At 35.2% G+C, this 14,849-nt stretch overlaps 1 protein-coding gene across 1 annotated transcript in view; it reads left to right on the plus strand.

Moving 5' to 3' along the window:
- The window catches only part of CACNA2D1 (calcium voltage-gated channel auxiliary subunit alpha2delta 1), a 514,071-nt gene that overhangs the window by 448,012 nt on the left and 51,210 nt on the right, over positions 1–14,849 (plus strand). The window contains exons 19-23 of the mRNA XM_022554402.3: positions 119–175; positions 1,431–1,502; positions 4,045–4,106; positions 10,878–10,954; positions 12,924–12,984. Coding sequence (XP_022410110.1) covers positions 119–175; positions 1,431–1,502; positions 4,045–4,106; positions 10,878–10,954; positions 12,924–12,984 — 329 coding nt within the window. The remainder of the gene's footprint in view (positions 1–118; positions 176–1,430; positions 1,503–4,044; positions 4,107–10,877; positions 10,955–12,923; positions 12,985–14,849) is intronic.

Below are 14,849 nucleotides of genomic sequence, written 5' to 3' on the forward strand. Positions count from 1 at the left end.
AACTTTTATGGAATTAATTTCATATTTAAATATCTATTGAGTTATTCTATATACAGCATCATTTTACAATGTCATATATGCTTAATTACTATTTTCTGTGTAGAACCCCAAATCTCAGGAGCCAGTAACTTTGGATTTCCTTGATGCAGAATTAGAGAATGATATTAAAGTGGAGGTGAGTGCAATCAGTCAGCTTGAACAGCACCCTCAGGTCAGATGCTGGTGTCCTTCCAGTCCACAGGGATCTGTTGAGCAGCTTCATTGTGTTGGTTCTGTCTTAGGTGCTATACACACAAAGATGAATGTTTTTTATCTTTAAAAATTTCTGGATCCTGGGCTCTCTCATCCGAAAGATCATATGAAAAGGAATAAATATTTTAAATTGGGTGTGACCTTAGTGTTTTTCTTTCTCCTTCCACAGGTAGAGTTATTTCCAGTATTTCGATACAAATGTAACTTGTAAATTTCAATAAAAAACATAGAGAGGGGGACGTTGCCATAGAGTTGAAAGAAAAGTTGCAGGGAATTGAATCATCCAACCACCCAATAAGCAACATGATGAAAGAAGCTGCCATGTTTGTCTTAGTACTCTATACTCAGAAAGTTTCTATTTTATTTCAAAACCAAAATTGCATGCCACTTCCTCCAAGAGGGCCTTCCATAATAATAGGGATAATCATTAATAATAACATTTATTGAGTACATGATATGTGTCAGTCATGGATTCTCAAGAGCCTTTGAGTAGGTACATTGTTATTGTTATTATTATTATATCTGTTGTACTGATGATCTGTTTGAGGTACAGGAGGTTAAATAGCTTATCTCCAGTTACTCAGCTAGTAAGTAGCAGAACCAGGATTTGAACCTGGCTCTTGCACGCCAGAGCAGAGATTTTTAAGATTCTTTCAGATGAACTAACTCCTTCTCTTATCTATTCAAAGGCCACCATATTTCTTTTACAGTTTGTCACAGTGTGTTTTAATTTGTACTTCCTTTACACACTTTACAACCTTACTCCCTCAATGTAGAACAAGAGAATCTATTTATCATAGTTACCTTAGACTGAGGCATAGTGCTGGGATGTTTTAGATAAATAATGAATATTTGTTGTAAAGTATTTTGACAGCATAAAGTAGGATCATGTAATGTTGAAGAGCTTGGTTTCTGGACTCTCATACCACTGAGTAACTGTAATTGTATTTAACCTCTCAAGTCTCAGTTTCCCCTCCATCAATCCCATAAAGTAATTGAACACTTTTATTAATTACATTTCAAAAATTAATGACTGGTTGAAAATATTTCATTAAGAATGTTTTTATCATTTTAAGATAATGTAAAATAATGATGTGGTAACTTTTAAAAGAATATTTCCACACTTCAGTAGGTCAATTTAGTATCTGCTATAAAGTAATTGTTTCAATTTCCCTTAGATTCGAAATAAAATGATAGATGGAGAAAGCGGAGAAAAAACATTCAGAACCCTGGTTAAATCTCAAGATGAGGTAAGAATTAAGTCAGGTTTATTCTTAAATTGTGTATATTAATAATGATAATTGATATTAGTGGTAAAGCAATATTTATTCATAAAAAGGGACATTTCTAGAAAAGAAAAATTGTTTAAGGCACTCTTTGCTGGAGGGATATTTTTAATAAGATTTTTAACTCTGAAATTTCTATAAAATGTTGCTTTAGATTTCTTGATGTATTCTATCATTTACAATATGTTCTTGAAAATTATATTTTTTAATTTTTTTAATTGATGTATAGTTGATTTACAATATCATGTAAGTTTAAGGTATACAGCACAACGATTCAGTTATACATACATATATATACACACATATATATATATTCTTTTTCAGATTCTTTTCCCTAAAGTTTATTACATAATATTGAATATAATTCCCTGTGCTATACAGTAGGTCCTTGTTGGTTATTGAAAATTATATTTATGTCTCCATTTATTTTTTTTACCAGTATAAGAAATAGAATACACAATATGATGTTTGCCATGTTCTTTTAGGCCATTTCAGTCATACAAATTTGAAGTTAATATTTAATAGCTGTATGTTTTGTATGGTTTGTGCATGCAGATGTTCTAATTGTTGAGTTCCATATATTTTTCATTTGTTTCTTAACTTGTTTCTGGCTTCATTTATCTTCTTTTACTATTTAAGCACTATTTCCCTGAATTTAAACCTGAAATTAAATCCAAAGATAACACAGCTACCGCCATAAAATCACGGGTACAGCTGTGTAACACTTGTATTGTTTTATATTGACGTGGAAAAACTCCGTCTATATGAGAAGTGTGTCTATTCATTATCAGTCACATGTGGAATAAATATACATTCGTATGTTTGAGGATTTGAAAAATGTATAGAACTCCCAAGCTTTTGAGCCTGGAAATTTAATTTAAGCTTTTATGTATAATTTATGTCCGTTTCCTCACAAGCTCATCCCTTTTAAGTGTAACATTTCTTCTGAATTTCTCAGCAGAGCTTTCCCTAAGATGGAGCTAGTATCTAAATACAGTACTTCATTAACACGTGCCTTTTCTAATTTTAATATCATCAGGAGTCCCTATTATCAGAACCCAAGGGGAGGTATATACCAGTTTCAGTCTTCGTTGAAATGTCAACTCTGTTTACTTAGACTTTACGTGTGCTGTTTACCACTTCACTTTTCAGAGGAAAGATGTAAACCATTCAGCAGTTCTGCCAGCTTCTCCGTCTTGTTCTGCCAGCAAGAACTCTGGGACCTGCACGTTCTTTTTTCAACTTACAAATCAATTTTGTCTTTATTCAGTCACTTTGATATTTCTTTCCTTCAATTCACTTTAAATTCTTCTTTTTGACCAATATCCACCCATAGACTTTTCCTATTAATAATATCGAAGAAAGTAGTGTTTTGTATGCTTATTTCTCTAATCCAACACAGTTTTTGATATTCTGTTTTTTATAACTTGCTGAACAATACTAGTTTGCTGTGTTTTTTTATGAGTATTAATAAATATGTAAACATTATTTCTTTTAATTTTTTAATGAATTTTAGGAGTCCAAAAATTTCCTGAGCACTTCCTGCCCTCCCTCCCCCCATCCTCCACACACCTCAGTAAAGCCATGGGGATATTTGATGTATAGAAGCAACACTGTGTAGTTGTTATAAAATGAACTTGACATCATACATTCTTCTTCATCCTGCTGACTAAAGTCCTCATTTCTTCATCAGTGAATTGTGGAAAAGAACAGTATTTCATTTACTCCAGGGAGTTGATTAAATGATACAATGACTGTAAAATGCCTAGATATTGCCTAACACCAAGTTATATTCAGTGAATATTATTGTTCTGATGAGGATGATGAAGCTGGTGATAACTAAAAATACTAAAAGATACATATGTGTCATCACCATACCTAATGGAAGAAGTAATGATCATTTCTTTACTACTGTTCAGTAGCTCCATAAGAAAGATTCAATATCCATGAAGTTATTTAGCTCTTACTTCCTTACCCTAGTGGATATAGTTGTCTTTCTAACCTTCAGTGATACTAAGTAATTAGTCTCATAATAGATAAGTACTATAATAATGGCTTAATAAGAACAGTAATGTGCTAACCATACATTTGGGTCTAGACACAGTGCGTTAATTTCCTGATATTATCAATTTCTCTTCAACATACCCTACTATGGAAATATCTGAGCATTATCTGATATTTCAGTCCTGTTTCAATATTAAAATGTATTTTTCAAGAAATGTTTTTAAAGTTTTGAGGTTAATAATTTGGCATAAATTACTAAGATTTTGCACTTAAACGTCCTTAAAATTTATTATGTGGGTATTTTTTCCCTAAAATGTTGCTTTACACACACACACACCTCATAACAGAATAAATAATTGTAGAATAGTATAGATCAGATATTTGTGAAGAAGGTATTGAATGATGACTGAATTTATAAATAGAGCCTAGCATTCTGCTCTTCATATAAATTCACTTCAAATGAAAAGTGATGATAACCATGTCCAACTCTTTTTTTTTTTAGAGGTATATAGACAAAGGAAACAGGACGTATACATGGACCCCTGTCAATGGCACAGATTACAGGTAATTAACCTTATTTATTTCTTTGTGTGCTGTATAAAAGAATGTTCAGTGCCTTTCACCTATTTTTATTTTTATTTTTTATTTATTTATTTATTTATTTTTGCGGTACGCGGGCCTCTCACTGTTGTGGCCTCTCCCGTTGCGGAGCACAGGCTCCGAACGCGCAGGCTCAGAGACCGCTCACAGGCCCAGCCACTCCGCGGCATGTGGGATCTTCCCGGACTGGGGCACGAACCCATGTCCCCTGCATCGGCAGGCGGACTCTCAACCACTGCGCCACCAGGGAAGCCCTCACCTATTTTTAAGTAGCCATTTTTCCAGTGGATGAATGTTGTCTTTACATACTCATAAGCTATTTTCAATATAATTAAAATAGAAATGTTATCCTTTCCAACATTAAAATGCATTAAAGTTATACATTCTGATTTTCAAAATGAGAAAGATGGGAAAAAGCTAGAAATATAAAATTTAGAAATGAAAACTTGTATGATATACACATATTTGGTGTTTTATATATTTATGTTAGTAATAATAAATGTTGACATTTATTACTTTGTGGTCATCACCTCCACTGACCTCCTCATTTAAATTGTCATTTAGTTTACATTACTTACATTTAGGTTGTAAATTAACTTAAAAATGAAACTTATTACATCATAGTATAATCTTATATAAAATGCTCAATTGATATAATTTAATTCCATGAGTAGAAATTCTGTAATATCCTGATTCCTTCAATTGACTGGACCTTGGAAAATTGGACAGACTAAATACCCTAAAATTTCTTGGAAATTCTTCAGCACTTGCTGAGCATTTTTTTTTTTTTTTTTTTTTTTTTGTGGTACGCGGGCCTCTCACTGCTGTGGCCTCTCCTGCTGCGGAGCACAGGCTCCAGACACGCAGGCTCAGTGGTCATGGCTCACGGGCCCAGCCACTCCGTGGCACATGGGATCTTCCCGTACTGGGGCACGAACCCGTGTCCCCTGCATCGGCAGGCGGACTCTCAACCACTACGCCACCAGGAAAGCCCTTGCTGAGCATTTTTTGTTTTGTTTGCTCTAAGGTCACTGCTTTCCCTGTGGTCCTGCTTCCTACAGCCTCATAATACTGAGGCTGTTACGAAAATGTCCTTCTTATTATTCTCTCTTCCTCCTCTCCCTAACACCTTCCATCTTTGGATCTCATGTCACCAGACCACACCGCGCACCATTCTTCCCTTTGAACAGTCATCTCCCTCTGGTTCCTGTAAGATATCAGTTTCTGTGTGGTTGCCACCCTCTCCTCCATTCACATGGATCAGTGTTTCTCAAAATATTTGAGACATACCCACGCTTATATAAAATAAAACGAAAATTGTTTACTAAAATAAACTTTAAAAGAGATGAAAACTCAAGTGGAAAAAAAATGTTTATTACATTTCATAGACATGAAATTCATGTGTCAAATTGTTATAAAAATTTCTAAATGCTTACTCTCAGTTTCTATGCTTAATTAATCATGAGCTGGTAATAGATAGTTTGCAAGTGGGCCAGGTCCCTTGACATACTTTAAATACCAGTGACGTAGATGATTTTTCTGGTGCCTGGACTCTCTTTTTTTTTTTTTTTTTTAATCTCCTCCCCTCTGATGATCTTGTCATTCCCCTATCTTAGCTGCCTACTCCAAGGTCATGTTTTACAACTCTAACATTAAGACTGCAAGTCCTACATAATCTTAATTTGAGATTTTTTTTATCCAGCTCTCAGAGTAATACATTTTAGCTTTCCAACCCCTCCTTCTAATAGTCCAACTGCAACAATCCTTTGACTCAATTGAGACCTGAAATCCATCAACCCCTTCGACCTTTCACTGTCCTTGCCTTCCTCCCGTCCTTGTACCCCTCTTTATTCAACATAAATTCTTTGGGTCTTACTACGTTCACTCTCTTACACATACCGTCAACTCCCTACATCATACTTAGGTTTGGCAAACAGTAGTTTGACCAATCCCAATCCTGGTTAAATTATTACCAACACCACACTGCACCCACACAGCTACAAATGGGAGAAATAAAATATTCCTTGACTGGTGACATCCAAAATTCAGGACCTTTAACCTTAAGTGTACTTCAGTAGTGCCTGCTGATCTCAATAGTCCAGTAAATTTAGGATGCTTCTAGATGACTTTTGATAGCCTCTCTTCACTCCTCAAACCCATCTCTTTCCCATCCATTTTTCTCTCAGGTGATGTCTTTACTTCTGTTTTTCTCAGTGAAATAGGAAGCAATCAGAAGAGACCTTCTACCACATAACGACTTGCATCTATATCTCCATCTCCTATCTCTATTTCTATTCACAACACAATAACAAGAGTGATATTATTAATACTTGAGTTATATTGTTTCATTTCTCTAGTCAAAATTCTCCAATAATTTGCTATCTTAATCTCTATAAAATCCGAAGTTTGTCATGACCATTAGAGGACTTACAGCATCTGACCTAATTTATCATCAGTTCTCTGAAGTTACCTTCTCACGTTCTCCACTGAACCACCTTCATGTTAGAGCTACACTATCCTCCTTGCTAGTCCTCATAAACCCGGGACCATTCTGCCTCAGGACCTTTGCACCCGAAGTTATTTCTGCCTAGGATGAATTTTCCCCAGGTATTCACATGCTTACTCCATCTTCACACCTTCACTTACTTTTTTGTCGCCTCAATAAGGCCTTCCCCAATAATCCTACCTAAAATGTAAAGTGCCTCATTATCATTTGATATTATATATGTGTATATGCACATACACACACATATATATGAAGCATATATAAAGAAATTTATTTCTACTGTTTGTTGTTTGTCTTCCTTCGCTATAAGTTCTAAGAGGGCAACGTTCTGAGATTGTTAGACTCTGAGATTCTAAGATTGTTGCCTGCTTCATTTATTTTTGAATCCTCGGCTCATAAGTCAGTGGCACACAGTAGACATTCTGTAAATATTTACACAGTTAAATATTTAGATTTTCAATTTGTCTCATTCTGTCAAATCCAAATAATAGTTTCCAAACTTCCATTGCAAGACTCAAATATGAGGGCCTCTTTAACTACATGTTAATATACAGTTAATATGTAGCCTACTTAATAGGCTTAATAGGCTGTGGTGGACTCAACTGTTCTTTTCCTAATAAAACGAAACAACGCTCCTCCCCCCTCTGCCCCAGAACATACACATAACTTTTCAGGGGAGCCTAGAGTGCTGGGGATTCCCCTAGTAGTGGGTTGCTAGCATGGCATGCAGACTAGGTCTAGAAGAGGGACACACGGTTACCAATGTCATGAGACACTACCTGCCAGTCTTTCTCCAGTTTTCCAGTTTTTGACATAATTTTGAACCTACTGAATAACACCAGAATGAATGTTTATTTTGCTTGTGTCTCTTGATTTCTCTCTCTCATTTCTATTAGACATCTCTTTACGCATATACAATCTTTATGTACATACATAAGTAATTATTTTTCTTTCCGTTTCCATGGTTATTACCACCTTTCATTTTTTTGGATAAACTTGTCAGAAGGTGTGACAGCCAACAGGAAATCTGGGAGCCCTGTCTCGTTAGCGATGATTTCATGATAAAAGGAAATGTTGGATGCACATGTGGGAAAGTGCTCTCTGCCTTTGTTTCTTAGACAAACAAATTCTAAGTTAGAAAAACCATTTCTTTTTGACCTTGACAGTGAGTCAGTCTGATGGTTGGTCCTACTGCAGTCATAATTATACTCTGGGGGAATTTTAAATTCTTACTGTACCTTACTTAAATATGTTTTTAATAGTCTCACAAATGTCTCCTGCATTCATCCCCTTTCCCTCACACACCAAGTTGTAATACAGGTGGCCAGATTGATGTTCTTTTCTCCAGTTCTGAGTACGTCTCTCCTTGTTCACAAAACTTTAGTCTCTTTCCATTTTTATCCAAGTTTGGATTCCAAGTCTGAAATTCACATCACACATTTCTAGCCTGACCTGTCTGCCCTGTCTTTTCGCCCACTGCACTGCACTACCCATACAAACCACCGTTCTCTGAACAAGCCCTAACTTCACACCTTTGCATGTTTTCTTCACACATTCTCTTCACAAATCTACAACTCAGAGCCAGATTAAATCTATTTCCACTGTAAGTACTCCCCTGAATCTCCGTACAAATAAATCCACAAATAAGAAGATAGAACAACATATTACATCTAAATTGAAGGGAAAAAAATGGCAGTGTTTTTATTTAATGAATTAGGTATCAAATTTCACTTAGTGATTTCTGTCTCCTTAAGCCTTGATATAACTTGATATAACATATTTTGAAATATAGTAGTTATTTTAACAGAATGTTCTTTTTTTAATGAAGAGTTTGATTTTTATGGTGATATAAATGAGTTGAAAAGTGTGTTATATTCCATTTAACTAAGTTAACCATGTTTATGGGAGTCACAAAAATATTGCATGGGCTGTACCATCCATCTGGTGGCCACTGGCTTTATTAGACTTTTATCCCTGGGAGAAAATAAAGCAGACTTGATTTGTTGGTTTTATGAGAGAGACAGCAAACACTGCATATGGCAGCATCCTTGACTCAGAATGTTGATTGAAGAGCTTATCTGCTATAGGTTGAAGAAATAACTGTTGCCTGAAGAAAAAAATCATTAAATTATGTGTAACCATATTTTTCTATAAAATAAAGTATAGCTATTAATAGCAACCTGAGACCTGCAGGCCAATAAAATGTATATTCGATATGTCAGTTTTAAAACGTCTATTGTGTTCCTCATGGGTTTCCACACTATTTTTTATGGTACATGAGATGTAACCCAAGCTTACAGTGTGACACTGTAGCAGCCACATGATGTAATGTTATCGGTCTTAATTTGAAGTTTCTCTTAGCAATAAATGCTGATAGGGCAATAAAAATGTCCTAATTTCCCTTGAGAGGCATTTGTGGGAGACAGTCTTCAAATGCTCACTAATTCTGCTCTACATTTTATAAATGGCAAGTGAATCATGAAAGGTCATCTTGCTTTCAGACTAATTGCACTGCTTATTTTAATTTTAATCTCTGCCTCCCCTTAAAGGAAGTTACCTTTAAAATGAATGTGGAGATTTTCATTAAATCTACGTAACATTTTATTTCTCTGACCTTTTCCCATAAGGAAAGTTTATGAATTACTTAATGATGGAGAAAGATTTGGGAATTGGAGGTAACAAGCATCCACTTATTTTGCTATCTTGACTGCATAATTAAATTGTAGCAAATAAGCCCTTGCATTTTTCCTCTTCATAGAGTGAATTTTTAGCATATATTCATAAGAAGAAAAACCTGGAATTTTATATTTTGTCCTGTTCTATATTGCTCATAAAAAATGTATAACAGCATTACACTTTGGACATTCATCCTCAAAGCCTGGGAAACATGAGGCTTGAGTGATTTAAAAGAAGATCTTCTGCAAATGCCTAGAAATACTCAGAAGCCTAGAAATGCACACATTTTTCTGTGCATTGCTAAATTTGAGGTTAAATTGTAAAAATGAATGCTGAATAACTCAATTGCTCACATTAATTAAGCATCGTTTTTTAATAATAGTTGCATTGGAAATCTTAGAGATAACCTCATTTTTGGCATTAGTTTGTTAGTTTCCTTCTGTATTCAAAGGATAGCAGAGAACATTTGCAACTGTGAGTATGGATGTGGAATAATTAGTTATGTTCTGCACATGTGTATCAGCCATCGTGAGAGTAGAGGAATTACACATATGCAGTTGTTACGGGAGAGTGCATCATATTCTGATATCTTTTAACAATTCCAATATTTTGTGTGTTTTATTAATTGTCAGCTTCAAAATGAGTGCGGTTACCTGCCTGTCAGCTTTTTAGTTTGTACAGTCATATTAAGACAGGGTTGGATGACAGGCTTGTTTGACAGTCCTTGCGTCTAAAATGTTCAGAATTTGGCTTAAGATTTGCACTGGAGCTTTCCTCCAGTGTGTACATGTACCATGGGACTAGAGTAGCCCATGGCTCTTGTAAACTATTAAAGTCAAGATGTTTTTCCTACTGTGCCTTACAGCAATCTGCCAAATGATATGGGATATCCACAGTTAATGAACTTGAAATAAATACAGTTACACTGTTGGGTAAGAACCAATGGGATGAGCAAGTGCTATAAAGGAACCTGAATTTCCCTTCCAAAAGACATGGGGGAAATGGCTTAGAAAAGAGTTGTACAATATTAGGTATTTAACCCTCAAAAGAGACTATTTCAGATGATTTTATGCATTGTCTAATTAGTAATGATAATACTTCTTTCATTTGTAATTTTTAGTAGTGTACATTTGCTAGCAAGCACTGTAACATTATGTATAATTCGTTAGGGAGGGGATAGCCAATTGGCATGATATAATTACTTTGCTTAAACGTAGCCCTAGTATTCTTCTATTTTTGTCCACAAAGTATTTTAATATAGTTTTCTGAAAATACAGTATCCATGACATTTCTTCTTCAGCTGATTTATGGGCACATTTTGTAGCTTACTTTCCATGTGTCTCTTCTGATTCTCTACAGTGTAGAGAACTGGATGGCAAGATTCCAAATTAAGTACCTTATTTGCTGAAAGCATTTTCCTGTCAAAGTAATATGTCTTTTCCTTCCCATGAGGAAGATCTTTGGATTTTCCATGAACTTGATGTGTCTTTTTTCTTTAAGTTATGTTTCATTTTTGTTTGTTTGTGTTTATGCTTCTCTTGTTTCTATTGCAGTTTGGCCTTGGTATTACCAACCTACAGTTTTTACTATATAAAAGCCAAAATAGAAGAGACAATAACTCAGGCCAGATGTAAGTACTGTGAAAGCGACTTCAGGGTCTGTTTGTTATCTCCTAGTGCCAGAGGTTTAAATACGTCTAGAATTTGGAATACCCAAGGCTTATACATTTTAGTGGGTGTTATTACCAAATCAACAGCAATGATTCTAACCCATTCCAAACATGCAAGGAACAAGAAGTATTCTACATGGATAGAATATGAGCAGGTACTCCAGTCTCACTGGCAGTCCCTACCACCCTCCCCTGCCTTGCTTTGTGCTCATAGAATCATTGCAGTGCTATGTCCTCTGTTGCTATTGTTTTAAGGGTCTGCTAGCTGGCACAAAATGTTTCACACGGTCTCTACTCATGGCACTCTGCTGGTAGTAGTAAAGTTTTTCTTTTCTTTTTTTTTTTTTGCATTGACAAGAATGATATTATGCTCCACATCGTCGACTTTGTTGGAATAAATTAAATTTTACTGGTCTTTGGCTTTGGTTTGGCAATTAACTTTCTTCTAATTATCCAAATTAATGTTTTCAGTAACTCAAATGGATCAGTTTGGGGGTTTTTTTAAGCGTCATTTGGAATGTGGAGTAATTATTAACACTAGTGCATATTTCAAGTCATTATTAATCTTTATTTTGTTTTGGGTGACTAGCTTCAGTAAAGTAAAATGACCATCATATCCTTTGCATATCACTCAATTTTTCCTAACCACCTAAATTTTGTCTGTTACAATAAAGTAAAAAATATATATGCATATATATATGTATATACCTTTTACCTCTGACTGTACGTGAACTACAGTTTCTTTCCTTTCTCTGTCAGTTCTTTTTTGGTCTCTGCAGTCCTGATTCTCATTGCACATTGTGGTAATTTAGACCTTTATATTTCCGCTTTCACTTGATAGATATGATGGTCTTTTAACAGCCACCAACTTTGCATGAGCTAGTTCTTCACTTGATAAATGAGGGGGTGCCTAGTGGGTCTTTGATGATTGGTAAATGCTTCTGTTTATAGGCTAGCATCATTGGTATTGCACTTGCGTTAGCCACTTTGCAAAACAGACCCTTGAAATAACCACAGTACAGAGAGGGTGCTCTAGTAGTAATTGACAGGACATATTTTCCAGTCTTCAAAAATATGTGTCTTTTCTTGCAGACTACAGCTGTACATAAGTAAACCTTTGATCTATGCACAATATTTTTATTCAAGAAAGTCATTGAATAAAATATTGTTTGTGACCCCCCTTTGCTTTTACCCTCTTTTTTTTTGTTTCCCTGCTTTCTCTTTCTGATGGATTTTCACAGCAAAAAAGGGCAGAATGAAGGGCAAGTATTTTCTTGTTGCTCAATTTCTTTTTGTTTAGTACACTTGACATTTACACTGATATTTCCATTCCTATTGGATACTATCCTCTGTGCTTCTCATTTGCTAGATTTTCCTCCATGATCACTTAGACCTTAGCGGCAAAAAAGGGGGAAAGAATATGCCTGTGTTTATATACGTAACCTATTTCACTTTCTGTTTTTTTTCTTAAATACTTGTGTGTTTTTATCCTTGCACTGTCTAATTCATACTAATATGAAGAATGCTATTAATTCACTAAAGGCATTAATGGGTTTATTAAAATCATTTTCTTTATCATGATATTGGTAAAATATTTGACATTTTAAATAAATACCTCTGGTGTAACATTGACAAAAGTCACTTTTTAAAGGATATCTTGGTTATAGTGGGGTTAGTTAGTAAATGGGAAAATTATAGACCTAACATTGTCTTTGATATAACTGTTGTAATCCATGTTATGAAATTAAAATTGATTTTATTACTGTAAAGTATTGGGGATCTTTATATTCATTCATGTGTTTCAGTTTAGGATGGAAATAGTCTGTTTTTATTTTTCCGTGTAAGGTTATTTTTCTAATGCCTTCCTATTGACATCAAATCTCAGGATGCATATTCCGGTTTGTCTAACCCTGTAACATTATCTTTGCAGATTCAGAAACATTGAAGCCGGATAATTTTGAAGAATCTGGCTATACATTCATAGCACCAAGGTAGGTTTTGTTTTCTTTTTTTATAGCTCATTGTGGATATGTAGGGCTTCAAGAACAGGTCTGAGCTGGGGTCAAGACCGCTGTGGATTATGCCATGCCAAATTATGGAACCAAAGGAAACAATAACTTTAAAACTGAAAGAGAATGCTGTTCTTTCACTCATTTACTCATTCAGGTACTTAGCTGCTGTGTGCTAAAGAATATGCTGACTTGGGGATACAGCGGTGAATAGGACAGATGGAGGTTTTGCTTTTGTTGGAACCAACAGTATATCCAAGAAAAACGAAGAGTTGTGAATTTGCATCTGTGACTATGTATACACATACAAACTCTCACTCACTTTCTGTCTCTACACACACACACACACACACACACACACTGAGATAGATATGCATAGATATGTACAGATATATACATATATGTGTATATATACACAAGAATGTGTATGCCTCATAGAATGACATCATTCATTTTTTTAACACAAATTTTTGGGAAATATATTTTAATACAGTGAGATTTTCTCACATAATTTTTAAGATTAGCATTCTTTCCTCCTAACCAATTTTACTTCTCTCGCTTATAATCCCCCTTCCGTAGCTCTAATATACATCTTCATCTCTACCTCTGTTTTCTTATAATTATTTGAAACTCCATTCAAGGATCCAAGATTATTCTTTATTTCTATTTCTTTCCTTAGTTTTTGACTCCCACTCTCCATCAGACACATGTAATAAGACAAATCAACAGAATTCCTATTACCCTAGGCTACTGAATAAAATAGGTTCAGAAGCTTGTAGTATCCAATTCTCACAATTTTTCCTTCTTAAAGAAATTGCTCTAAGAAGGCTCCTAAAAACTGGTCTCAGTTATTCTTTCTATTTCTGCATAAGACTATCTGAATTTTTGGTTCTTATTGAAAGTAGGGAATATATATAACTTTTTGAGAAATCTCTGTTAATTAAGCATATTTCTGGCTTTGTGAGTGACTCTGCCCTCAAGCAGTGTTCCTGCTTGAACTGCCTTCAGGCTTGGACACTGCTGATCCCACGCTTTGACATTCTGCCTCCTCTTGCTTAATGACATATTTTTCTGGTTTTCTTCCTCCCTCCCTGGCTGCATATTCAGTCTCTTTCATGAGCTTCCCTTCTTGTGCACATCACTCATATGAAGCTGCTGGCCTGGGCTCTCTTATCTTCCTATTTTGAGTCTACAGACATACCACAGACGCCCACTATTCTGTGTCTACAGTTTGGGGTGATGGCTCCCAAATCTACAGGATGTTGGTAACATCTAGAAACAAAATAGGCATACTGTGTGGTTTATTGACCTTACATTATAATATAAGATCAAACAATATATTTCCAGACTTTATGTCTACCCTACATAATTTAATATGAGACTTCATGTTTATGGAGCCTAATAGGAATCTCTCTTCAAGGTGCTCCAATTCATGATCTCCTGAACATTTGTCCTCTTTGGAAAACTCTTCTTTCTGTGTTGCCTCAGTGACAAAAATACTGTTCTCCCCAAATACCCAGTCTTGAAACCTGATAGATGTCTTTGCTCCCTTTCCTTTATATGGAACTTCTGGTCGATCAACAAGTCTTGCCACATAGAATTTATCTTATGAGTATCAAGTATGTCTGTCAAACTCTGCTGCCTTTGTTCTAGTTCAGGCTAGTGCCTTCCTCACTTAAACTACTAAGGCTGCCTCTTAGTTGATCTCCCTGCCTCCAGTATTTCTCCCTTACTTCCAATTTCTGTCTCCTTTCTGTAAGCAGAGGGAGTCTCTAAACTTTCAATAACATTATGTTTCTCATCTGTTAAATACTAACCAGTGGCTTCGTATTATCCCCATGATAATC

The sequence above is a fragment of the Delphinapterus leucas genome, chromosome 9, assembly GCF_059928025.1.
Source record: "Delphinapterus leucas isolate spDelLeu-1000000601 "Yukka" chromosome 9, BTC_Dleu_Yukka2, whole genome shotgun sequence".
Taxonomy (NCBI): domain Eukaryota; kingdom Metazoa; phylum Chordata; class Mammalia; order Artiodactyla; family Monodontidae; genus Delphinapterus; species Delphinapterus leucas.